Source organism: Podarcis tiliguerta (genome assembly GCF_965153285.1).
Source record: "Podarcis tiliguerta genome assembly, chromosome: 7".
In the NCBI taxonomy this organism is placed as follows: domain Eukaryota; kingdom Metazoa; phylum Chordata; class Lepidosauria; order Squamata; family Lacertidae; genus Podarcis; species Podarcis tiliguerta.
In genome coordinates, this window is record NC_139540.1 from 40617091 (window position 1) to 40644162 (window position 27072).

At 40.6% G+C, this 27072-nt stretch overlaps 1 protein-coding gene across 3 annotated transcripts in view; it reads right to left on the reverse strand.

Moving 5' to 3' along the window:
* Positions 1-27072, reverse strand: part of ASXL3 (ASXL transcriptional regulator 3) — a 103914-nt gene that overhangs the window by 71978 nt on the left and 4864 nt on the right. For 2 of the 3 annotated variants that reach the window (XM_083451498.1, XM_083451499.1), the window contains exons 2-3: positions 14066-14128; positions 12147-12229 (exon numbers count right to left, since the gene is read on the reverse strand). In XM_083451498.1, the coding sequence (XP_083307624.1) occupies positions 12147-12202 (56 nt within the window). In that variant the 5' untranslated portion in view covers positions 12203-12229; positions 14066-14128. The remainder of the gene's footprint in view (positions 1-12146; positions 12230-14065; positions 14129-27072) is intronic. The other variant, XM_083451497.1, reaches the window with a different exon arrangement.

The following is a 27072-nucleotide window of genomic DNA, read 5'->3' on the forward strand; positions in this document are numbered from 1 at the left end:
CTAGGTATGAGGTAGCAGACAATACTTATGAATTCTGACTCCCTTTCTTTAAATCATTGATGCCTTATATTATGTAATTGCTGTATGCTGCATGTTATGGTCTGCAGTTTGGCAAATTGTAATGAAACTGTTGTCACCTTTGGTTAATACAATAAACTCTTTGGTTGGTTAAAATAATAGACCTGAAACCCAAATTCATATGCTCACTTGTGGTGCATTGATGCCCCCAAAATTAAACTGTGTGGGAGGATAACGCCATGGAGAAAGTGTTTCTGTGAAGCAGCTTCCCACATGGAACAGCACTGAGGTTCATTTATTGCATCATATCAGGGCAACTTGTTCCAAGATTCACTGAACCACCCAGGTCACCTTATCACCTGATATTTTGCAGACTGAGAATATATAATCCTTAGGCATTGCTTATCTCTTATGACCACTCAAAAGATTATACGCTAGTGGCCAAAATTGTGGAAAGCTTTTTGAAAAAGTGTATTTCTGAGGTCTGATGGACCCTAACACCAGTTTGTTTGTTTTTTGGAGTATTACCATAAAATTATATATCAATGGAAAGATAATGCAATGAAGAATGTAATGCAACAAGCTTTGTTCAATTATCTGTATTCTATCAAAAGTTATAGCCAAATAACCAGAAAAAGGAAACACAACTTGCTTAAGTTGATATGCAGTAGCTTTCCTTCATCTGAATGTAGCTGATGAGTATAAGTGTTTAGAGAGCCAATCAGGTGTTATGAGCCATCACATCTCGGAAATACAGTTTTTCCAAAAGCTTTCCACAACTTTGGCCACTAGTGCATAACTCATAAGAGTGTGCATTCAAAACTATCTTGCATCATTGTTCCACATACAGAGCAAAGCAGGAGGAAGGAACCAAACAGAAACAACAGGCTGCCTCCCCAGATATGTAGGGTGTTTCCTCTTGGTTTCTGAGATCGTATTAGTTTTTTAGAAAATCATGGAAAAGTAAAAACAGATTGCTGCTTTAATAATGAAGAGGAAATGGACAGCAAGAAGAAAAGCCTGAAAATATTGCCAGCATCTGAAATTCACATAGTGACAACTCTTACTCTTTTTGTCTTTGTCTTCACCTTCCACAGAGGGGTCTTGGCTCAGCAGTACAATACATGAACCACATGCATATGGTCCCCAACATTTCCAGTTAAATGGTTCTTAGGTAGAAGAGCTGAGAAAGACACTTTCCTGAGACCCTGGATAGTGAGTGCTGCTCAGAGTAGACAACACTGGGCTAGAGAGACAAATGAACTGGTATGCCAGCTTCATATCTTCAACCCTCCATAGCAACCAAGAAGATAGTTGATGGTTATGTTGATTTTGATGGCGTTGGCTAACATTTGTCAGAAATATTTTGTAATCGTCACAATAAAATATAGACACTTGTACATAACCATGCAACTACTAAAGTTACCATAGCAGCTATCAATTACCATCCTTTTCCCAAAGAACTCGAATGTGCATGATGAAGCAAGTTGCTTAAACCTTAGCAGGTCTGAGTTTGGGCTGTATGTGGAAGCCCACATACGCTGCCTTGAAATTCACACAAAAAAGGTGTAATCAATTAGGAATTAAATAAAATAAATATTGTGCCTTAAGTACCCCAGATTCTGTGCCCAAATAATATACCACATGTGCTATATCCACCGGGCACCGGCCCATCAACACCGTTCAGATATTAGGTTCTCTTCCCCTCCTTCTGAAGTATATTTTTTAAAAAATCATGAAACAACCCATCCTTGAAAGGAGGGGCAATAATAGTAATGGTAGCAATTTGTGCTGCTGACAATTACAGGATTCATGAAATGCCAGTATTCAATATAGCTTTTTTTAGCACATGGTTGTTCTTTTGCTGCTATAAATATTATTAACCAAATGCAACCCCCCAAAAAGCAAAAGTCACTTAAAGAGCATGGATTTGAAGTAGCGTAATACAGTGGTACCTCAGGTTAAGAACTTAATTCGTTCTGAAGGTCCGTTCTTAACCTGAGTTACCACTTTAGCTAATGGGGCCTCCCGCTGCCACTGCGCTGCCGCCACACTATTTCTGTGCACATCCTGAACCAAAGTTCTTAACCCGAGGTACTATTTCTGGGTTAGTGGAGTCTGTAACCTGAAGCATCTGTAACCCGAAGTACCACTTTAAGCCCACAAAGCTGAAACAGAAATCAAATCACTCTCATATACAAAGGATTATATATCACTTTTTAATTTCACGCACCCACCCACCCCTGAGACAGATAGATACATATAGATTCTTTATACTCCATAGTATAATATAGTCCACACTTTCAGAGCTGTGTGTTTTAATATTTGCACAAGAATAGTTACACAACTTTCTGCCTTTTCCACCACACATAGAAATATGTGATTGCTTCATATCCATAAATCATGCCACTGAGGTGGGCCTCTTGCTACTTTTGTTGTCACAGAGTAATGGCACAAAAGCAGCAGCAGAGGTCCTAGGAATTTATTTGTGTAGTATCTAGTGGTCCTATCAGAGCCACAGATGTCAGTGTAACCCTGCTGTGGTCACATCCAAATGAATATGGGCAGAGGAGCTTTCAAGCACACAGGCAGACCGGCCAGTCTTCCACCACTGCAACACACTGTTTGTAGCATGCTAGTTAATTGTGACAAATTCCCATTGAAAGCAATGGAACAAGTCAGTTACAACTACCGGTAAGTTCTTCAGCTGGTTTCAGCAGGACTTATGATACACATTTGTTTGGAAGTAAGGCTGTCTGAATAGCCTTACAGCTAAGTTTAGCAGGATTGGGTCACTGTATATTTTGTGCCAGGTAAACTACCAACATTTCCTTTCCACAGCTGAACCTGATATATAATTGTTCTACAAAGACCGTTCTTCATTCTTACCATCTTCTCAAATTCCAAGCACATTTTTTGCAAAGTTAAAAAAGAGCACCAATCTTTTACAGTCCCAAAACTGTTTACCTTAAAAGCTGGTTTCTTTCCAGATACTGAGAAGAGGATTGGCCAGATGAGGATCTTTTTACAACTGATTGTCGCAGCAGGAAATATATTAAAAAAACAAAACAAAACACAACCTGAAACGTGTGTCTCAGACGATATAGATCTATCATGTGTGTGCATTTTCCAACAAATATTATGTTCATGTTAATGTATGGGTTTTATTTTGGCTTATAGTCTTTTTCTTTTTTAATTTTCTCTCTGCTGCCCTTCATATTTGAGGCATGGGGAAAGAATCAATTGAGGAACTGAACGCTTTAGTGATATGAGAGAGAAACAAACTTGTGAGCCATAATGTCTGGCAGATTCATACTACAGTTTGACTTTGAACAAAAATAATGTAATTTCTAACATCTAAACCCAATTATTCTAAATTAAGATTACAATGAAAGAGACCTTTAGCTTCTTAAAAATAATTACAGTGAATAAACTTTAGCCAAGATAGTGTATGGTTAGGCAGAGATTGCCATGATAAGCCCACCTAAAATTATTGCATGAGTGAACCGAAGTACCAAAACCTATTATTAGTATTCAGAGATGAAGCCTTTCAAATCAATGCAAACCAAAAGCTCTTCAGAGATCAATGATAAGCTGGTGATCACCTTTGGCTGCTGACAACAATTGGGCTGGTTCTCACAAAATTCAAAACCATGGTTTAGTGCTTTGCAGATAATACTTAGCAAGACCAAGCAAAATGTTGGACTCATATAGTCCTCATCCCCTGTCCTTCCCCTGTGTGGAAAGGAATAGGACATCTATCAAAATTATTTCACTTTCAAAGAATCTCAGCTTAGCTTTACACACAAACCAGGAATCCTGGTTTAATAAAACAATGGTGAGTCGCTAAGCAAACCAACTTTAAGTTCTCTTGTTTACCTAATTTTTAATTTTTTTTAAACTAGGATTCCTATTTGCAAATAATACTAAATCAAGATTATCCGAAACTGAATGCAATCTTGGCAGAAATCCTCTTCCTAGCTGCATAGGAGGAGAAGGGAGGAGGAGTGCACAAGTCTGATACTTCGCTCAAGCTCACTGAGGCTCCTCCACTTAACGCCAAGCTATGGTTTGTGTGCAAACAAGCCAAATATGTTCAATGCATGCTGTCTTAACCTTTATGCATATTTCACTACAGCTACTTAACTAAGTATAGAATGGTGAGGTTGCAATTAAAATTGTAGTACTAAATGGAGGGAGGTCTGCCCCAGAAAACAGGCACAACAGGCAAAACATTGAGCTTTGCGGATTGCCAATCCACTATTTTTCAAAAAAAATAAGAAGCCTTTTAAAAACAGAATTTGAATTGTGCTAGGATCTATTTTCATTACTTTAGATCTAGTGGTTATTTTCTTGCTGCAACAAGGGCATGTTCATTGCATGTCTTATCCCTAAACTCAGTTTCTCCTCCTCCGCTTCACAACCAGGCCAGCAAACGAAGACCTTCAAGAGCTTCAAGTAGTTGTCTGTTCCCCAAGAGGAGTCTAAGATATTTTGCCTCCTGAGGCAAAGAACAACATGGCACTTCCTTCTACCAGTTCCACACACATAAGCCAACTGGACTGACATGTGAATTGTACTTCAACACGGGTGATGGGACAGCATCCTCCATCTCACCCAAAGGCAGAAGGTGACCTAAGGAGGTCACAGGGCAGGCTATATAGCACAGGTAGTTCTGTCTCCCAACACCTTATCACTACTCACTCACTGAAATAAATATAAAGAGCATAATAACTGCAAATTCCATAGTTTTAACTAAGAATTACGTCTGTTCTGAATCTCCCAGCATTCAGCTTCACTGGATAGCCCTGTGTGTAGGGGGAAAAACTCTCTATCCATCTTCACCACACTCTGTGTAATTTTATGCACCTCTGTTATGTTTTTATTTTTATAAGATTTCAGCAAAAGGTTCCAGGGTTACAATAAAATATAAATTATAAAAGTAGATAAAACCATCACAATTATAAAACTATTCAAAATGGAACAGAACAATATAAATTCAGCAAAAGAGATGTCTCTAGCTTAGATGCTTTCTAAACTAAACACCCCGAAATCTTGTAATCTTTACTCACAGAAGAGTTGCTCCATTCCCTTGATAATTTTGGCTGTCCTTTCCTGAACCTTTTCCAACTGTACAATATCCTTTCTCAGGTAAGGTCACCGGAACGATACACAGTATTCCAAGTGCAATCTCAACATAGATTTGTAAAATATCTTTATAATATTGGTAGTTTTGTTTTCAATCCCTTTCCTGATGATCTCTAGCATAGAATTTGCCTTTTCCACAGATGCTGCACACTGGATCGAAATCCCCATTGAGCTATCCACTACAATCCAAAGGTCACATTTCTTGGTCAGTTACCACAAATGAAGACCCTATTTGCATGTGTGTGGAGTTAGAATTTTTTGCCCCATTGTGCATCACTTTGGACTTGCGTACACTGAATTGCATTTCTAAATATTAAGTCAGAGATGGGGAACCTATAATCCTATAAATGTTGTTGGATTCCAGTCTCCATCAGCCAGCATGGCCAATAGTCATCAATTATGAGAGTTATAGTTGGTTATTTTCACTGCCCTCTTCTGAACTTTTTCTAGCTCTAAAGGTAAAGGGACCCCTGACCGTTAGGTCCAGTCGCAGATGACTCTGGGGTTGCAGCACTCATTTTGCTTTACTGGCAGAGGGAGCCGGTGTACAGCTTCCGGGTTATGTGGCCAGCATGACTAAGCTGCTTCTGGCAAACCAGAGCAACGCATGGAAACGCCGTTTACCCTTCCCGCTAGGGCAGTACCTATTTATCTACTTGCACTTCGTGCTTTCCAACTGCTAGGTTGGCAGGAGCAGGGACCGAGCAACGGGAGCTCACCCCGTCGCGGGGATTCGAACTGCCAACCTTCTGATTGGCAAGCCCTAGGTTCTGTAGTTTAACCCACAGCGCCACCCACGTCCCCCTATGACCAATGTACATGCTCTTCTGAACCTTTTCTAGCTCTACAATATCCTTTTTAAGGTGCAGGAACCAAAACTGCACACAATATTAGAAATGTTGCATAATGACACTATCCTTCTGGCATTATCACATTCAGCATTCATCATGCCAGTACATTAGATGACCAATGTAAGGTAAGGTAAAGGATAAAGGACCCCTGGACGGTTAAGTCCAGTCAAAGGCAACTATGGGGTTGTGGCGCTCAACTCACTTTCAGGCAAAGGAGCCAGCATTTGTCTACAGACAGCTTTCCAGGTCATGTGGCCAGCATTATTAAACCACTACTAGCACGGTGACGAGTGCCAGAGCTCACAGAAACGCCGTTTACCTGCCCACTGTAGCGGTACCTATTTACCTACTTGCACTGGCGTGCTTTCGAACTGCTAGGTTGGCAGAAGCTGGGACAGGGCAATGGAAGCTCACCCTGTCTGAAGTATCCTAACTGCCGACCTTCCGATCGGCAAGCCCAAGAGGCTCAGTGGTTTAGACCACAGTGCCACCCATGTCCCCCTATGACCAATGTACATGCACGTGCAGTTCCTCCTGGAATGAATGATCTGGAATAGCTGCTCCTCTGCCTGTCCACTCAGTCAGAGGCCTTTTCCATTGGTATTGTCTATGACTCATTGGGAAAATGTGACTAGATGGGACAGTCAGACAGCCAAGGACAACAAAAAGCAAGTATTACCACTGCCAGTACACAGTTCAGGATGATGAGAACCGATGGAGGGTAACACCACCCCCATCTCCTAGTATTTACCACCAAAGGCAGCTGCTTCACTCTGCATAATGGCAGGGCTGGTCCTGCATATTGCACAAGTCATTCCTCCCTCCCTCAGTTTTGACTTTAATGGGTAAGCCAGCGCTATTACTCTTTGAGCAGAATGTGAATATGACATTGAACAACAGAGGTGTAGAAGCAATCGTTTCTCAAGGTTAATTTCTCCTCCCTCAAAAAACGGAATCTATTGCCTCAGGATTACTTAATATTCCTATATAGACAAATTCTAAGCTTGCATTCGGCGTGAAGCCGAATCTCATATCCGTGTTGTATGAAACCAATTGTACTATGGAAACCATAGCTTTCTTTGCATCCCTGATTAAAGTCTTTCTGTAGGGCAGAAACAAGCCAAATAAAAAAACAAAAAACCCTGTCCCCCTGTCCCTTCATTGCATTTATTTCTTGGAAGTGTAATCCAGTTTTAATTTCCTAAAATTCTACACACATAATGCTTTCACATATCTTAATTAGCTCACGGGCTGCTACATATTTGCTGTTTAAAATTTTAAGGGACTGATGTAGATGCATGGCACCTTTGGGACCGCTGTGACCTAGTTGCGCCCTTCTGAATTTACGCCTGGGGCTATGAACCCTGCTGCCCCACACGCACACTACACACATGTGTCGGGGTTTTGGTGTGTGTGTGTGTGTGCGTGTGTGTGTGTAAACACACAGATATAGATAGACCGGCTATGTGCTGGGCAAATTCTGCAGGAAGTTCTTGAAGATTTCATACACATAACACCGAGCAAACTGAAAGCTAGATTTTATCCTTCTTGCACAACAGAGTTGTTTCCAGGCACATTCCAGTCAAGAGTCTGCCTAAACCCACACCTCCTTACAATCAGCTTTTTGATTCCCTCCTTACAATTCACTTTTTGAAGAAGCAAAACATTTTGTTCTGTAGCATTTTTCCTTTGAGAGCTCCTTTTCTGAGATCTACCCAGTGCCCATAAAGACTGCCCCAGTCTCCCACTATAATGGGCAGCTTTGCTGTGCAAGAAAACTGAATGGGATGCTGTGATTTGAATCAGGGATCCTCTTCCAGATAAGACTCTTGTAGGTTCCCTTGCTTGACCTTAGCTGTAGACATGCATCTCTAATACAACATAGTTGTCTTACTGCATGGCCGTACTCCTCAGACAGACAAATGTCAACCTGTAGATTTCTGGCCAGCTTCTCGTGTGCCTCATTTAAGGAACCCTATTACTGTTTTCCTTCACTGCTGACAAGGGCCTGGAATCAAAGAGGCTGAAGTGGGTGCAAGCAGACATCGACATCTACTTGCACTCACTTCAGTCTCTTTAATTCCAGTCCCTTTGTTTCATTTTTGCTCCTTTCTTCAGACGCATTTCTGAGCGAATGGCCCAGTACATCCTCAGTATTGCGTGTTGGCTGCTCCAGATGGACTCCAGTGATTGACCTGAGCTTGTACTGGCTTTTGTTACTGGGGCAGATTCTAAGATCTTGTATTAATTTACAAGGGCCTTGGGTCCAAGATATCTTAAGGACTGTCTGATCCCTTATATCTCTGCCCAATCAATGAGATCTTTGGGAGAGACTCTGTTGGTAGTCCACCAAGGGTCAGATGTACAACTCAAAACTACTAGAAGCTGTGTATTCATTGTTGTGGGGCCAAGCCTGTAGAACTCTCTCCCAACTGAAATTAGACAGGAAACCTCTTTGGTCAACTTCGGGTGTATTCCAGCAGGCATTTTAATGTAGTTTGAATTTATGCTTGGCTTTATGATTAATTTTTAATGTTTTATTCCCTGCATGGTTAATTTTTATGCACACTACTTAGGAATGCTACTGATTAAGCAGCATATAAATGCCTTAAATAATATAATACAATAGTCATCCTTTATTCACTCACTTTTTATATAGAATCCAGACAGAGATATGGACAAATAATTGTGTGCCACTGTTTCCTGCATTGGCCTCCCATTTTTTTAAATGCAATTGTAGCACCAGCCTATCCTTTGTAGACAGACAAAGGGCTATTGAACAAATCTTTCAAGACTTTTGTACCTTTAATTAAATGTATCCTGTTTGTAGGTTCTGCTAGCTTTATTGCTTCTTGTTAGGTGCAGAGTAAGATTACTGCTGAATTGCCTGTTAATTACCTATTGAAACAGCTCTCTTGATTGTCCCTTATTCTGTATTAGGGCAAGGGGACAAACTTTAATTACTTATATATTAGTAAATGTTTTTCCATTTAATTATTATATTGCAAAATACTGCTATTTTATTTTATAGAAATGAAAACCAGTAAAAAGTAACTAGGTGATTACAACCTCCCCCAACCACAGCAATGGAAACTGAAAACAGGAAGCAACTAAGAAGTTATGCTTTCATAATTCCACTGCCACACCCAACATGAAACAATTAAGTTGTCAGAACATGCAAGCAGTTACTTCTAATTAATGTTGGAAGGGGTCTTTGTTTAACAGGACACTTATGAATAAACATCATAGAAGGACAGTGGCCATAGGCAAGGGGATTTTTGAATAATATAGCACTATTTAAAGTGCTGTGAAACCTCCATTTTAACCAGCTCATTGTAGAAAAGCACTGCCTCAGCACTGCTAAAGCACTCTAGTATAGCAACAACCTCATTGCTTCTTCAGTTCAAACATAAATCTCTCCATTCTATCTTGCCTTCAGAGTTATCTAGCAACACCATTTCTTAAAGTAAGTGCTGAACTTTACAGATACATTTGTATACAAGTTTACAACACAATAGTGCACTATAATACAATTCATGCAAGAGTAAACAGTTTTTCCTTTTACACTTGTCACTGGCAGTTTATGCGTTTCCACTGCATTGATTTTTATCTTTCATTTTTTACAGCACAGAATGGGCCATTTAAGCTAGCTGCAGTGTTTTTTCTAGAGTCTTTTTCTTTGGAAAAAAAAGTTAAAGAAGGTTTCCTTTATTTCTAATTCCAATTACTTTGGGGTTGTTGTTTTTTGCCATTTTCCCATTACCCAGTCTCTCCAATGGTACAATAATACAATAATCTGTGGGAATAAATATGATGAAGACTGTATAATCATCAAGGGGGCTGCTTTTATTATGAATAATAATAACAGTATCAGAAGTCAGAGTTCAATTACTTCAAAAGACATAAGAAAGAAGGGAACAGCAGTGGAGAAGAGTTCAAAACAATTGAAATGATTGTACCACAACATTTGATTTTCTTGTCAACTTATTTATAACTCAGTAGCTACATTTTAATTATTATTAATTTTTGCTGAACTTTCATTCCCCAATTATTTGGCACTTGCACCAAGCATCTGTCTATACTGACTCTATTTTAAGACTTGGCACAATTTTATCTTTACTTCTATATATAACAACAGTGACTTCTTAGTGTTTAGTTGCCTTCTAGGAACTCGCCCATTGTATTTTATTACACACACCTATACTGTATACAAGGAGAACTGCAAATGATCTGCATTCTTTCTTAGAAAGTGGTGCTATATGCCATGTAAACGCAACACATTTTCTCTCTCTGTTAATTTCTCCTGGTTAATGAGGGAGGGAACTCAAGCCTTGAGAAGAACTGCCCAGAAGTGGTACAGAATAGGTTTTTCATGTAGGCCATCATTATTTACCCAATGGCATCTCCAGACAGGACTGAGAAAGATCCAGATCTGAGCTGTAGAAGGCTGCAGCCTATCAGAGCAGAGACTACTGAGTTGGATGGACCAATGATTCAGTAGAAGACAGCATCATATGTACTTCTCTGGCCCATGAATGGGGCAACACATACGCACAAACTGAACTCTGTTGGCTTCAGCTAAAAGCTATAATGATTTCTGGAAGACATGAATTGCTATACACTTGAGGGATCACCCACTGTGGCTTGTAGGTAGCACAAAGCCTCTAGTAAGACTTTTGCAAACTGCTGTGTCTGAAATACAGGTTGCAAGCAACAGATGGACAGGAGACCCTCCTGTCCTTTCTTTACCAGGATCTGGAAGGAATCCCATATTCTTCCATATGTCTATAAAGCTGTTGGAACCCCTGTTCAAAGTAGCAGCCTACACTCAAATGATGGGGAAATGGTTGGGTCTGCTGGCACCTGGAGCAGCAGCCTGGGTCTCGACTCAGAGGGGCCAACCTGATACATTAGTTCAGCAGCACCAAAGGATAATCCAGGCCCCCACATCATGCCAAAGGCTGAGTCACAGCCTAAGCCCAGCAGTGCAAAGGCTCTGGAGTCTGAGACCACAAGAGGCAGGCCCTCTGGAGTCTATAACCTCTGAGCCTGCACTCCATGAGAAACTGACTGCCTCCACATCTGAAGCTCACATTCTCAATTCATCACATCAACGCAGACAGCACACATAAAAAAAAAAAAAACTTGCCAGAAAGGAGGAGTTCTAGGCTCCAAGCAATCTGGCCCTGTGAGCATAAAAGCTTTTCAGTTTACTCTTGACTTCTTTGGAGCAAGTTGTTCACTCGGAGCTATCCTTGGTGCTGCAGCTAATGACCTGTCTTGCTTCAGCATGCCCTGTGCCAAGGAAAGGACAGGACCAACACTCATATAGTTTTTATATGAAGTTGGCTTTGCTGGCTATGCCCAAGTATGGCCAGTAGCTCCATGAGAGAAACTGAGGCAAATGTATCAGGCAGTGAATGTAAAGGATTAGCACTATATGGGCTCCTGCTCACTAATCTCACTCACTGGCTACTGCTGAGGCTGCTGCAGCCACACAAAACTCTTGCAGGGCTTTCCACCTCTGTCCTGTAGAAGGGCCACAGCTCATTGGTAGAGTAGTTGCTTGGAAGCAGATGTTTCTAGCATTTCCACATAAGGCTAAGGGAGACTCCTGTCTGAAACCCTGGAGAGCTTCTCTCAGTCAGTGTAGACAATGCTGACCTAGATGTGCCATTATTAGTCCACTTCCTACATTCCTCTCAGTCTTGCTCTGAGCAACAGGGTCCTTTCTCAAAGCAAAGCAATCTGAGCATGGTGGTCTGGGAGAGTGTTCGTGTCATTGATTTGCTATGGTGGCTAGAAATTCTGTTTTAAAATTAGTTTAAATGTACAAAAGTGGCAGAATGTTAAAAATGGCCTAAGTGTTGACTATATTGGAATCTGGTACGGTGACAAAATAAATGCTTCTCCACCCCAATGTATAAGATTGCAGCCATATTGTCCTTTCTGATTTCCCCTCCTAATATCTATTTATTATATATTTAGGTTTCCTCTGTAATCATAGGCTCAAACACAGAATGCTATTTGCTGAATTATGAACAACATACCAACCTCAATTTAGATATTTTCCTTAAATTTTGTTTTTGTAAAGGCAAATATTGTAAAGGCAAATATATAAATACTGACCTTGTTTCTTTCAGCCCTTCTTTCTGAATAACTTCCAATATCTGCTTTGCAGTCATTGGTGAGTTGGGATGTTTTTCCAGTGCCTAAAAAGAAATATATGTGTAAGAAGGTAAAAAATCATTATTGCATACATTTAAATGATTGTGTCATTGATCATGCACTTTGCATAATGCTGTGTAAAAAGTGGGAAGTTGTCGTGTCAAGACTGGGGTCTTTTATCAACTGCCGAACAAGCACCTTAGCTAACAACAGGTTTAAACTGATAATCATGGGTGGAAACCTCACAAAATGCACAGGAAGACTCTTACATGGCAGAGAACTAGAAGAACAAGTCCTATGATTTATTATTACAAATGCAAGAAACAATTTCCTGTAAGGTGGGGAGAGAAGGGAGGTAAATCTTGCTACTGTTTGGACTGTTTATTGTCACTAATAGTGCACTTTCAGGGAACCCTTCCATTTGCAGAGCTCTTAGAAGAACATGATAGGTTTCAGAATGTTAAAGAATGAAAAATTCTTAACATGGGTGGAAAATGAAGCGTCAGAAACCATCATAATTGGTTGCTGAAATATACTTTCCAGTTCAGCTAAGTTTTCCACTCCTTTGCCTTTTATGAAGTCCCAATTAATATTCTTCCATTTCGTCTAACTGGTATGAAGGCTTCTGCCTCTTTTACTGTCCTTCTAGTTGGTATCCTCCTCCATATTTTTCTTCTTAGTCATACTTCTAGGAATTCAATCGACCAAGTACAGGAAATGGTGACAGCACATAGACTGTATCTAAGGATATTACCAACTTAGCACTATTATAACTTGCCTTTCTACAATGAGAAATAGGCAATTAGCTCATCATCCATACCCAATCACTCCTAAGCTGCTCTCCCGGGAATGTCATGACAATCATTAGAACAGCTGCCCACCAGGAATAAATGGTGTCATACCAAAAATTACTGAACATTAATAACTGGAGAAGAGGTCAGGGATTTCTTTAAACAAGTACTATGACTTCCCAATTACTTAAGGAAGTGCTGCTGATCCACCACAATCACCATATTCCAGATGTCATGTCTGTTGTCCCTGCATGGCAGGAGATGCAGAATCTGTGTTCCTCCCATCACTCCTGATCATTAGCCATGGTGACTATTGCTGATGGGAGTTGGAATGCACAGGTCCTCCACTGCTGCTCTAGTATAACAATTTTACAAAGATGCATGCCAATCATGCTGAGCTTTTGCAAGTGTGTTATGTTACAATACAATGAATTGCTAAGGCTGCAAATGCAATTCTCCAGCAACAGCTGTGCTCCAAAACTTGAAGATCAGAGACCAAAGAAATTGCAGATAAAAACAATACTTCACCCTTAATATTGGCTGCAGTAAAAGCTCCCCCCCCCCCGCCAAAAGCAGTCTCATTCCATTCAGATATATATAGCTACTCTTTTATTTTTCAAAATTTCCTGTTCTCCCCTTTTCAACTCATAAGACCATATAGCAGTCCACTGCCCAACATAGTATCCCGTCACAGTTTGGATCCTTACCCATAAGAGGAGTGAAATCCAGAGATTAAAAACCACACAGAAGCTTTGGGAGCCAAACCATACTTCCAAAGAAACAAATTTCAGATAAAATGAAACAAAACAAAACACAAAAAAGGTTAGTTGCAGATCGGGCAGTAAGCATATAAAGTGGATTTAAGACCTCAGTAAAATTTAAAAAGATAAAACTTTATTTAAAAAAAAAACAAGAAGAAGGAAGATGAAATGGAGGATAAGGCAAGAAGAAAGAAACTCAAGCTGAACTGGAAATATTCCAGAGTTTAAACTGAATAGACTTCAAAATGGTCATGAAGGGGAGGGAACTATACTGTACTGGACAAGGCTATGAAGGATATTGGGTACACTCGAAGGTGGGGTTACTCACTGTGGAGGACTCCCTGTTTCTCTTCCCGCGTATGGGCCCTCAGCACACCTGGGCAGCTCCTCCCTGAAATTGAGAGAATTTGGGTAGCCCTGTCCCCTTCTCTATGACATCACAGCCTATTCTCTAGAGGAAGTTGTAATGTGAGGTGTTACAGCACATTTAGATGGAAAGGGAAAGGCAATCTCATGTCCACTTTGACCATGAAAAAGGGAGAAGTAGGGTAGAAGCTGCACTGAACTGGTGCAGGAAACAGTGGGTAGACACAGGGATGGACACAGAATAGCATCATTACAAAAGACACAGCACAAAACAAAAATCAAGCTGACAAAGCGACACACACAGCACACAGATTTTGATCAAACAAGGCAGCATTACAGCCACTACAGTAGGAAACAAACAGGGCAGGACTCAATAGTATCCCAGGATGCACAAGGGCTGAATCTGAAAGAGCAAATTAATAGCTTGCTGCGTCAATTACTTGTTATTGCATACACTAGTGTGGGCAGGAGTTTCAAATATCTTGCTGAATTGTGAATTTTATTCATCCAATCCTTAAAAAAAAAGTTTCCACATATACCCATGCCAAAGAAAAAGAGAGAGAAAGGGGGAGGCATTGCTTTCCCACAGCAAGAGCCATTTATTGATTCTGAACATTTTAAAATACAACCTGGAGTCATGTAGTTTCTTTGGAAAGAACAAAGGCTACCCAGTTTGTACGTAATGCTAAGCCAAAGCTTTGCTCAAACATAGGAGTGTGCAGATTCTTGGAGAGGAGATCATACACTGCTTTCTTCTCCCAGTCCTCTTGCTACCAACTATTCCAGACTAAGCCCAGACAAACCATAAGTTATAACCAAATTTTGTTTGGTTTGCTGCTCATCGTTTTATCAGAAGAAGATGACCTACTCAGACAAACCATGGCTTAGTCTCATATAATGAGGCAGCAGGTAAACTACTGGGAACCCTTCTGGGAATCTTCCTGGGAACCTGCATACTCACATGTTCACAAAAAAACCATGGTTTGCTCAGTGTTGTATATAATCTGAGCCAACTCATATAATTCATTAAGTGAGACAGCTTTTTAAAGAGAACCGAAACATCTCTGTAGCTTAATAAGATGCTTATGAAAGAAAATAAAAGCTTAAGACATTTCAGTGACATTTCAAATGGTGTTGAAGTGGACATGATAGACCAGGACAATATTGGTCAGATGTCTGATAAATAAGCTACTAAAAGTGACAACACTTCCTACCTCCCCCTTTCCAGCACCCTTTCCCTTCAATTTTATTGAATCTAAAATGAGGAATGACAAGCTAAGATGCAACACATTAGACTACAAAAACTGGTGAGATAAAGAAAATGTTGCCCTACATTTTAGAGTGAAAAAATATGCATCCCCCACCTTAAACCACTGGGGGGGGTGACAAAATGCCAGGCGGCACTCACCACGGGGCCTGCAGCACGCCCCAGCCAGGCGTCTTTCCTGGGAAAGACGCGGTGGCTTGGATGCATGCAGGCTCTGCGCTGCCCAAACTTTCCGCCCGCGGCCTCCCTGCCCCCCAGCTGTAGGGCAGCTGAGTGCAAGCAGGAAAGCAGACTCCAGAGGCCCCACGGTGTGCCCTGCCCCTGGGCACGCCGCCCCAGGCGCCCAAGTGGCTTTCTCTGCCGCTGTTTATAGTACGGTGTACTACATTAAGTAATTCCTGAAACTTCAAGGATGTCCCTACCAAGAGACTCATCAGGTTTCAGACCTTTCTTGAAGAACTAGAGGAACCACAGTGGAAAACAATGACTACAAATGCCGGACACCTTATATTTCAGCCACAAATGCACTGTCATGGCATTGCTGCTGAACTGTAAGAGTTTAGTTCTTGTACCAAAACTCTTATATTCAACCTCAATAGACTTTATTACTTGGATGTTTAGCCTATTCTCTCCTGAAAGTCATATATCAGGAAACAATTAGCAGCATGCTTATCCAGAGCCAAACACAACATCTCATACAAGAAACAGAAGAGATACTAAAAGAAAACCCCCGCCAACTCCCCAATCACCCCCACAAAAATGTTCACATAGAAGAAGAAAAGATTTTATATTAATTCCAGAAGACATTCAGTGTATGACCACAGGAATCTGGGGCGAGGGTGGGGAGGGGATTTGAGAACAGACTGCTGCCATTCAGAAGTTACCACTGAGATGTCACTTTAGTATGGGAAACAAGGAAGAGGTCAGTCTCAAAGGTATATTGGGTTCAAGTTGTTTAGGATTTCAGAAATTTAAACTAGCATTTAGAAGTGTGGGCCAAATACCATATGAAGTCAGTGCAGATTCTGAAGCGACAGTGCAATGTGCTCCTGCCAAATTAGGGCAGCTGTGTTCATCATTATCTGAAGCTTCTGAACAGTTTTCAAGGGCACTCCCCATATTAAGAACTTTGCAGTCATCAAATCAGAAGGCATCAAATGCATTAATAATGGTGCTGAATATGACAGAAAGGGTCACAGGCTACTAAATCAGAGGATGCCTACAAAAATTATTTCCATATGCTACTACTTCCTGAAGATTAAGGACAGCAATGGAATCAGGAGTACAGTGGTACCTCGGGTTAAGAACTTAATTCGTTCTGCAGGTCCGTTCTTAACCTGAAACTGTTCTTAACCTGAGGTACCACTTTAGCTAATGGGGCCTACCGCTGCTGCCGCCGCACGATTTCTGTTCTCATCCTGAGGTAAACTTCTTAACCCGTGGTACTATTTCTGGGTTAGCGGAGTCTGTAACCTGAAGCATCTGTAACCTCGTGTCTGTAACCCGAGGTACCACTGTACAGCAATGTTCATCTGAGTGGTGGGTGGGAGCTGCTAGCTGATCATGGACAGAAATTGCAGAATATAGAGGTCATCGTTTGTAATCATTATAAAAGTACACGTGTATATATCACACCTTTACTCTTCTGCATACGTGTTAGCAGGGGACACGGTCCTTTTGTTGTCTATTTTCCTCTGCATTTTCAGTGGAGAAATAAAATTCATTCTTGGCTTTCTACAAATTCACCTAAAGTTAAGCTAACACATCCGTAGTTTACTGTATCTTTTTTAAAATAAAAAATATAGTCTACAGAGATCTATGGATGAAGGACGGTATACAAATTTTAAAAATAATAATAATAAACAGCAATTGGGGGAGTTTCCACCACTGCAATATCAAATAATGCCCTACTATATGCCCTATTTTGGTGTTCTGTTTACTCACTTGTGAACAAACAGATGAAGGAGAGTGGTGGAGTACTACTAAGCACCACCCATTAAGATGCGTGACTTTCACCCTCTTTTCAGTATTCCACAGAATTGAGGCTGAAGGTCTGAAGCAGGCAGCCTCTTCCATCCATGGAAGTTCCTTGTGCTATACAGAAGAACCATGATTGTACAGAATTCTAAATCACATGGGGAGCCGGGGCAAACAGGATGCGGCTCCCTGCTTCAGACCTTTGGCTGGGCCTTGTGAAGGGTTGAAAGGTGGACCAAGAGGGTTGGGTCTTGGCAGTGTGCCCCCACTCCCCCTTCATGCATTTGTTTACACATGTACAAAATGAACGTCCAAATAGGGCTTGTGAGTTCTTTTGTTAGAATAGCAATTCTGGACTGGGGTTACTCACTTCATTCATAAAACATGACATGTTCTGTGTCTTGATCAATTCTAGCAGGAGTATTGCTAGTGAACTGTGAAGAAAGACTTAATTTGAACACCTCAGAAAATACTGATATCCAAGGCATGTTTGCTGTCTATATGAAAAGCCTAATTTACATATGAAAAGAGTGAAGAGAGAAATTGAAACTAGGAGAAGGAAAGCTTCTTCCTGTTATTAATAATGATAATAATAATAAAAAAAAAATGTTTCATTTTTCATTCTCACAGGCATTATGGTATATATTTGGGGACCATGAGAAGAAAATAGGCAGATCTGCTCACAAAGAAATGAAATCTTTGCCTCAGTTGCCAAACATCAGTTGCCAAAAGGATGTTGTTCTATTTTGGAATACCAGCGGGAGGGAATACTTTTGGTTTCTCTCTTCATAACATACAACATGAATGCTAGACAGTTGTTGGAGTGATCCAGATGCAGACCTGGCAACTGCTCAGGCTATGATGTTCCCAGACCCTCGAGATAAAAAGGAGCAGGGTTCACAATCACTCTGGACTCCCTTTCCTCCTTTTGCCTGGTCCAAGTATTCATTTTGGGCATCCAAAATGAGACAGAGGTGCCTGCAAATGGCCAGTATTTTGTGGGAGGGATCTGAGCACAAAACAAAAATTTAGAAACCCTTCCACATGTATAATATGTAGGGCTAGAGCTGCTGTTTTCCCACAGATTCTTCGTATGGTTGCACTTCTGCTTGTCTCATCTTGTGAGACAAACATCTGGGTTTCATCTCCAACCAGATGTGTTGAGCTAAGGCTGCGCCATGATTCTGCTTACTATGGAAGCCTTACCCCTGATGTCTCAAAAGCACAGACCCACTGTTCTCCCCTCTCTTCAGAATCTTAGGGTGTCTTCTCTCTAATTCCTATACCCTCGAGCCACAGCACCATTAAGTAATATACTCGTAACACTGTATCACCAGTCAATTATATTTGTTTGCTGACTCAGACCAAATCTATTACTTAAAAGTATTCCAGAAACTAAATATGACAAGTCAGGGTTCTGAGCTAGAGGCACGAGCGGCAAGATCACTCCCCACATACACAGATGCTCTTGCTAGCTGTCAGTGATATTTTTTGCTACGTTTGTTAAATGTTATAATGGTTAGTGTCATAACAAAGATCAGCCATCATGTTATGACATTTATCTTCATAAATGAGGAGAGGAAGGGCATCTGCAAGTTATTCCATCGCTTGCTATGAGACGATTAATGTCATAGGAGATAAATCAGCATCTACAGTACATGAAATGAGAGACAGCATCCCAAAGCATAGCCATACCCTCTAAGTAGCTATGTTTGCAACCAATGCATTATCCACAAACACACAGCTGTGAACTACTCAAATCAGTTCCCAAGCAGGAATAAGAGTAGCATCTTCATTTTTAAAAAGTCAATGTATATTGGCTTTGCATGATTGTGCAGTTCAGCTCTTTTATCTCTTCATGCCTCTTCCAACCTTTTAACTGTTTTTTGTCATAGAAATGAAGGCCATTAAGATGTATCATTCTAAGGATCCTAAATAACAAAACATGCATCACTCTTGGTGTAGAATGGCATGGCCCATAAAACATGGGCAAGGGCTGAACATTTTGGGAAGAAATCCACCTACAGCCAGATTCTAAATGTGTTGATGAACATAAATGCTTATGGAGATAGAAGAGAAGTTAGCATGCAATGCATCCACACAACTAGTATTTTTCTAGGATTGGATTGATAATTTAAAAGGCACTATATGATTTTTTTAAAAAAATCAAAAAATATCAAAGGGTTAATCTGGTGCGTACATTAAGTGTGTAACTGCATTTCCATCTCTTAATATTTCAAAACTGTAGAGGGGCCAGGGCACAGATCGAGATCACAACACTAAGTGTGTGTTACTTTTTCCACCCGCATGACTTTTTGTACACATTTTCTGAATTAATTCCCCCCCTTCCCCCCCAAAAAGCTGTTATTTGCCTTACACTGGAACTGCTATGGGCCCAAATAGTAGATTTCCTTATGAAGCAAATAATAGTAGTATAGAGCAGAAATTACACCTTAACTCTCCCTTCCCTGTACCACAGCCCTAATTCAGATCATGGTCCCTGCTCCTATTTTTAAAAAAACAACGCTTTGGAAATTTGATCACACACTTAACGGATCCAAGACCAGGAGCAGAAGGAAGCAGCATTTCTATTATAAAGTTTGTTTTCTGTTGTTGTTTTTTTGTTTTAATGCACTGTTTCATTATGTTTTATGTTGATTGTTTCTAAGGGTGTAATTTACTTTGATTTTTCTCCTTGGATGGAATATTAGAATACAAATCTTGCGCAATAAACTACATATAATACTTTGCACCATCCCCGGAACTCGTGTGTGGTGGAGGTGCTTTTTAGAGAAGGGCTAAAGCTCTGTAGTAGATAGAGCACATGATCTGCATGCAAAAGGAAGGTTCAATATCTGGCATCCTCAGAAAGGACTGGGAAAGATTCCTGTCTGAACTGGGGCATAAAGCAGGGCAGATTCAAATTCCTTCCCACTCTTTCCAATCAGAAGTCCATGGGGGCTTACCCCTGGGGTTTTTTGGGGGGGCTGGTCAGAGTGTTTCCTGTGATCCCTCATTCATGTTCTTTTAATCATATGGAAAGTCCACAGGATCCAACTCATTATCTTTGCTTTCAGGTTGCCAGCCTCCAGCTATGGGACAAATGTGAACTTAGCCAGCTAATGAGACATCATTATTTTGCTCTAGTTATCCCCCTTACCAGGATACCTCCTCCTTTAGCTTAAAATACCACAGGGTGTCCCTACCCCATTTAACTGAAAATGGTTCACTACAAGAATGTTTGAGGACTACTGTTTCAAAAAGAGACATACCTACAGCAGCATCTCACAAATCTATACAGAAGAAATAGGACATGATCTGATTATTTTCTGGAAGGTGAGTTTTACCCAGTAAAGATCTAGAGCGCATATACAGCAAAATTCAATGGGTCTGCTACTTACATGTCACATTTCAGATTAAATATCTACAAAGCATCACAAACCAAACTCAATTATTATAAAACAGGAATTTCTGTCTTTCTTCAGCTATGCATTGTAAAGAAATAACACACATACTACCATGCCAAACAAGTACAAAGATAGCCTTACAAAACAAATCTGAGGAAACCCTGAGGCAAAAAATACAATAATAAAATAGAGTACAGCTCTTCAAAGCTGCCTTGATTACGGATCAAAGAGAAAGGCCATCAAAACCTCCTAGAGCAGCAGCGTTTCTACATGTCTAAAAGAGAATTAACTTAGAACAAATATGGAAATAATGGAAGGTCTGTGTTAAGCCAGCCACAAAGAAGTCCTTAGTGTAGTTAAACAAAGTCAAATCAAATCCCTATTTTATAACAGCATGAAACTCTTTTACAATAGTTTAAATTCTATTTATAGTAGCAAGAGTCAACACTTGAGATAAAAGTCAAAGGGATTAAAGTCAAAGCTCTAGCTATACATAAGTTATGATACTGATTTTTGGTGTCGTTTGTGGCCTTCAAAAATGAAGACACAGCGTGAAATATTCCCTCACTACTATATGATTTAGTTCAACTGTACTATCTCAGCAAAACAGAGAAGGGAGGAAATTGCATTTGGGTTTGAAAAAGCTAGATATGTTAACTGGTAAATGTGCCGGTCTCTGTCTCTCTGTCTTGCAGTTAGTGGTTTTTTGTGGTTTTTTTACTGCTTATCAACCATAATGGGTATCTTTAAGTTACAGGTTACCACATGCTTTCTGCTGTGTTGCACGGAATGTTGCTCATGGTCTACTGAAGGAGATACTATTGTTAGTATCTGCACCAAGATTTGCCACAACTGAGCACAGTGCAAGGACAGATCTCAAGGTGTACAAATAAAGTGTGGTGGGCAGAGGTGGAAGCACATGCATGCATACAGCCATTCATGCTTTGTAGATCTTTATTGCTCTACCTTGTCGGGATAGATAAGTTCATTGGCTGTCCCCCAACCCATTTCCCCTCTTTTCTTCCTAAATTGCTAATCCACTCATAGCAAATACAAATACAAATACAACCCCCAACCTAGTTTTAACTCAAACTGTAATTCTTCATGATCATCTTCAACATGCTACTTTGAATCAAGATTTATTCCAGATCTTTGATTAGGTTATCCATGCCTTTTCCTCTTCACACATGCCCCATGTGAATGGGGAAAGAAGCAGTTATTGCAATCTAGGTATACCCTGACCCATGTCACTGAGCAGCTGGGACTGCATACGTCTGTTTTAAAATGGCTGCATTACAGTGTGATGCAGAATTAATCTGCAATGAGCTTTTATTTTATTTTTTGAAAAAGTGCTTTTTTGGGGGGGGAACCCCATAGACATACAACATGGAATTTCCCATAACTGATATTCTTTATTTGATGGATACACTGTCAATAACACTATGACTTCCTTAGGCTTTCTACTTCCTATGACAATGATTTGTTGTCTCCATATTCTGCTGCTTTTGTTCCTGGGTTGTTCTTAACCATTTTTATTCACCATTTTTTAATCTTTTATTGCAATTCTGATTTTTAACCACCTAGGGAACCCCTGTGTTGAAGAGGTAGAACAAAAATCTGTGAAACAAACAAATATCAAAGATGCTGAAAGATACTTGGGAAGATGAGACAACAAAAGAATGTTTGGACACCAATAACTTCAGATGTTGATGTCTTGACAGTAATTGCTGCTGTCACCATGTACTCAGAAACCAACATAAGCAACTCCAGAAGGTACTAAACTGATCCTAAGCTGAGGAGCTCAAATACATACTAGTGTGGTGTTTACATGCAAGCATTGTTTCTTTTTCACTTACTGGAGAATATTAGTAGTGCAGGTTTTTACCTATAAAGCGTTTAACAGTCTGGGTTCTGGGTGTCTGAACATTCATCTCCTGCATAAACATGCCCTTCCACTACTATTGGAAACCTTCATATTGATGCCCCCACCCATCTCTGCAGCCTTCTTAAATGAGCAATGCAAAGAAATAGAGGAAAACAATAGAATGGGGAAAACCAGAGATCTGTTCAAGAAAACTGGAGATATGAAAGGAACATTTCGTACAAAGATTACCATAATAAAGGACAAAAGTGGTAAGGACCTAACAGAAGCAAAAGATATCAAGAAGAGGTGGCAATAATACACAGAGGAATTATACCAGAAAGATACGGATGTCTCATACACCCCAGGTAGTGTGGTTGCTGACCTTAAGCCAGACATCCTGGAGAGTGCAGTCAAATGGGCCTTAGAAAGCACTGCTAATAACAAGGCCAGTGGAATTGATGATATTCCAGCTGAACTATTTAAAATTTTAAAAGATGATGCTGTTAAGGTGCTACACTCAATATGCCAGCAAGTTTGGAAAACTCAGCAGTGGCCAGAGGATTGGAGAAGATCAGTCTACATCCCAATCCCAAAGAACGGCAGCGCCAAATAATGCTCCAACTACCACACAATTGCACTCATTTCACACGCTAGCAAGGTTGTGCTTAAAATTCTACAAGGCAGGCTTAAGCAGTATGTGGACCGAGAACTACGAGAAGTGCAAGCTGGATATCGAAGGGGCAGAGGAACCAGAGACTAAATTGCAAACATGCCCTGGATTATGGAGAAAGCTAGAGAGTTCCAGAAAAACATCTACTTCTGCTTCATTGACTACCCAAAAGCATTTGACTGTGTCGACCACAGCAAACTATGGCAAGTTCTTAAATAAATGGGAGTGCCTGATCACCTCATTTGTCTCCTGAGAAATCTCTATGTGGGACAAGAAGCTACAGTTAGAACTGAATATAGAATAACTGATTGGTTCAAAATTGGGAAAGGAGTATGACAAGGCTGTATATAGTCACCCTGCTTATTTAACTTATATGGAGAATTCACCATGCAAAAAGCTGGACTGGATGAATCCCAAACTGGAATTAAGATTACTGGAAGAAATATCAACAACCTCAGATATGCTGATGACACAACCTTGATGGCAGAAAGTGAGGAGGAATTAAAGAACCTTTTAATGAGGGTGAAAGAGGAGGACGCAAAATATGGTCTGAAGCTCAATATCAAAAAAACTAAGATCATGGCCACAGGTCCCATCACCTCCTGGCAAATGGAAGGGGAAGAAATGGAGGCAGTGAGAGATTTTACTTTCTTGGGCTCCATGATCACTGCAGATGGTGACAGCAGTCATGAAATTAAAAGATGCCTGCTTCTTGGGAGAAAAGCAAGAAAAAGTTAAAACTACGGTTTTCCCAGTAGTGATGTATGGACGTGAGAGCTGGACCATAAAGAAGGCTGATTGCCGAAGAATGGATGCTTTTGAATTATGGTGCTGGAGGAGACTCTTGAGAGTCCCATGGACTGCAAGAAGATCAAACCGATCCATTCTTAAGGAAATCAGGCCTGAGTGCTCACTGGAAGCTGAGGCTCCAATACTTTGGCCACCTCATGAGAAGAGAAGACGCCCTGGAAAAGACCCTCATGTTGGGAAAAATTGAGGGCACAAGGAGAAGGGGACGACAGAGGACGAGATGGTTGGACAGTGTTCTCGAAGCTGCAAACATGAGTTTGACCAAGCAGCGGGAGGCAGTGGAAGACAGGAGTGCCTGGCGTGCTCTGGTCCATGGGGTCACACAACTAAACAACAAAGCAGCTAAAAGCAAAACCATTTATGTAATGGTGCCAGACCTTGGAACACCCTTCCCAGTGATTATTTACCAGGCACCAGAGGTGGTTTTAGGGTAGTTTGGCTGCACTGGGCACCACAGGGGGGCACCGCAACAATGATGTCAAACAGATCACAACAGTCGGGTTGGGGGGTGGGATTTAGAGCTGCACAGGGCACCACTGAAATTTGAGAGCCCCAAGTCCACCACTGCAGGCACCTACATTGTTATTGTTTGGCACCAGGTTAGAAGCATTTTTGCTGTATGGGGCCTTTGCTAAAACCTGCTTACTTATATTTTGCTCCTACTGCTGCTTTTAGTATAACTTTTCTTTATTGCTCAGTGTTTGGTCTTACTGTCACTTTTCAGAACTGCAAGCCACACTGAGAATTAAAGAGAACAATGAATTGTAAATCTGTTAAAATCTACTGCCCTAGGGAAAGTCATCCAATTAGGGTGTAACCACACAGTATGTTTGCCCACACAATTCTAGTCTGGTGCCTTAGCAAAATGCCAAAAGAGCAGAAAGCAATCCACAAGGAAAGACATGATGATGTGTAGAGCTACTCCTTCCTTCAAGCAGCCTATTTGGTCAGCACACAACCCATAATTCTCTGAATCGCTCAATCAATATAGATTGTGCAGGGTGCCATGTGGCTGACATTCTCCTGGCACCAATATGGCCTCTCCCCCCTTAACCATCCTATGCAAACACAGACAGCTTAAGGCACCCATCTATTTTATATTTTAAATGCTATTTCATTGACACAGTTCAGTGGATTGCACATAGTCAAGTTTTAGTTATGTATTCAAACTGATTGCCTGAGTCAGCATATACAGGTTAACCTTTTAAAACACTATAGATTGCCCATAAAATATTATATGGAATGGAAAACAAGTATGATTGCTCAGCAGCTTTATTAAAAGCTGATTATCTTAACATGAACATTACCCCCGTCAGAATGTCTAGCTTATACAAGGGTTACTCACTAGGTAGACCCCCTTTCCAAACAAAACAAAAAACCCCTACAGCTGCCATTGATCTCACTCACCACTCTACCTGACACCTGTTCTCTGCCTATTCAAACAAATGGTACAATTGAACAGAAGCAGTACTGGCATGCATCATGTTGATGAGTAGGGAATGCATAATACGCACTAGAGCACATGACCTGTGCCAGTATTCCTCTGCCTGTTCGCTCATTCAGCTGTTTCTCTCAATAGCATAGTTGGTGGTATGTTGGAAGAACATGAGTAGGTAAGACAATCAGCCAGCAGAGGCCAATTGTCTCACTCTTAATGCCAGTCAAATGGACAACCTTCCATTCCCTCACAGAAATTGGACTTTGAGCTGTTTAGTACTTTTGGCAACTGAGCATTCTGAGTCACACACTAGCTCACCAATGACAGATGCTTCATAATTCTTAGAAAGATTGGGTGTGCAATAGTATGTTTGGGATGTACAGTGTATGATGTTTCCGAAGCATTCAACAATACAAATTGAAGGATGCTTGCCTGAAAGAATAAAGTGGAGCCGAGCACCACTTGATGAATTAACATATGAGGAAGGGACAATAGAGAATCAGAATGCCATACAGAATACTTCAAACTAATGGTTATGAGAATATCCTAAGGACCTTTAGCCTCAGATGTTCAGGGAAATAATTTTAAAAGCTTCTCTACATGATCCAGAGATTCATATTGTACAAAAAAAACCCAAAACCTAACACCCCCAAACCCAAGGAAGAACACTTTGTTTAAAAACAGACCACCTCTGCTTCTCCTTTTTGAGTACAACCAGAGAGCAAAACTGTCTTTGTACAAAAAGTAAGGCCTGCTGCATGGTGTATGTATTTACAGAATATATTAAAGGTTTTTGTCCCCTAGAAGAACTGAGGCTTGAAACACATTGGGATCTTTCATAAATATTAGTTTACGTAAACATGTTGGATTTCCTCCCCCTTTTATCATCCTTTTGAGCTCTGATTCTTTCATGCCTTAGGAGTTAAAGGTGAAGCTAATAAGAATAAACATTAGGGTTATGTATTATTATTCTAGCCAGCAATCAAACACATTTGTCGAACAAGTAGAAAGAACATGCCTGCCTGCCTGCCTTATATCAAGTCAGAACATTCACCAATCTGGGTCAGTATTGTCTATGGACTGACAGTGGCTCTCCAGGATTTCAGACAGACATCTTTCCTAAACCTACCTAGAATTGCCAGTGTTTAAACCAAGAGTCTCCTGCATGCAAAGAAGGAGCTGTGTCCACTGAGCTACAGCCCCACCCCAAGTGCCTCCTAAAGATGAGTGCCTCCTAAAGATACAGAAGTCTTCTAAGGACTGGCTTGTGTTCCTGTACAAGGCCTATAATTTTTGCCTCAGTTCTGGTATACACAAAATGGAACTAATAATTCAAATAAAGCTGTAAAGCTAAACCTATTTTTATCTGCAATACACTGATACTATTTCAAATAGCACAATGGGAAAGAGAATAAAAGAGAAACATTTATTAGTCAATGGGAGGTGTAGTGCAAACAAGACATCAGGCTACAAACAGAATTAATGTTCAACAGTTGTCCAATTTGCATAAGAGATCCTGCAGAAAAATCCTGCATA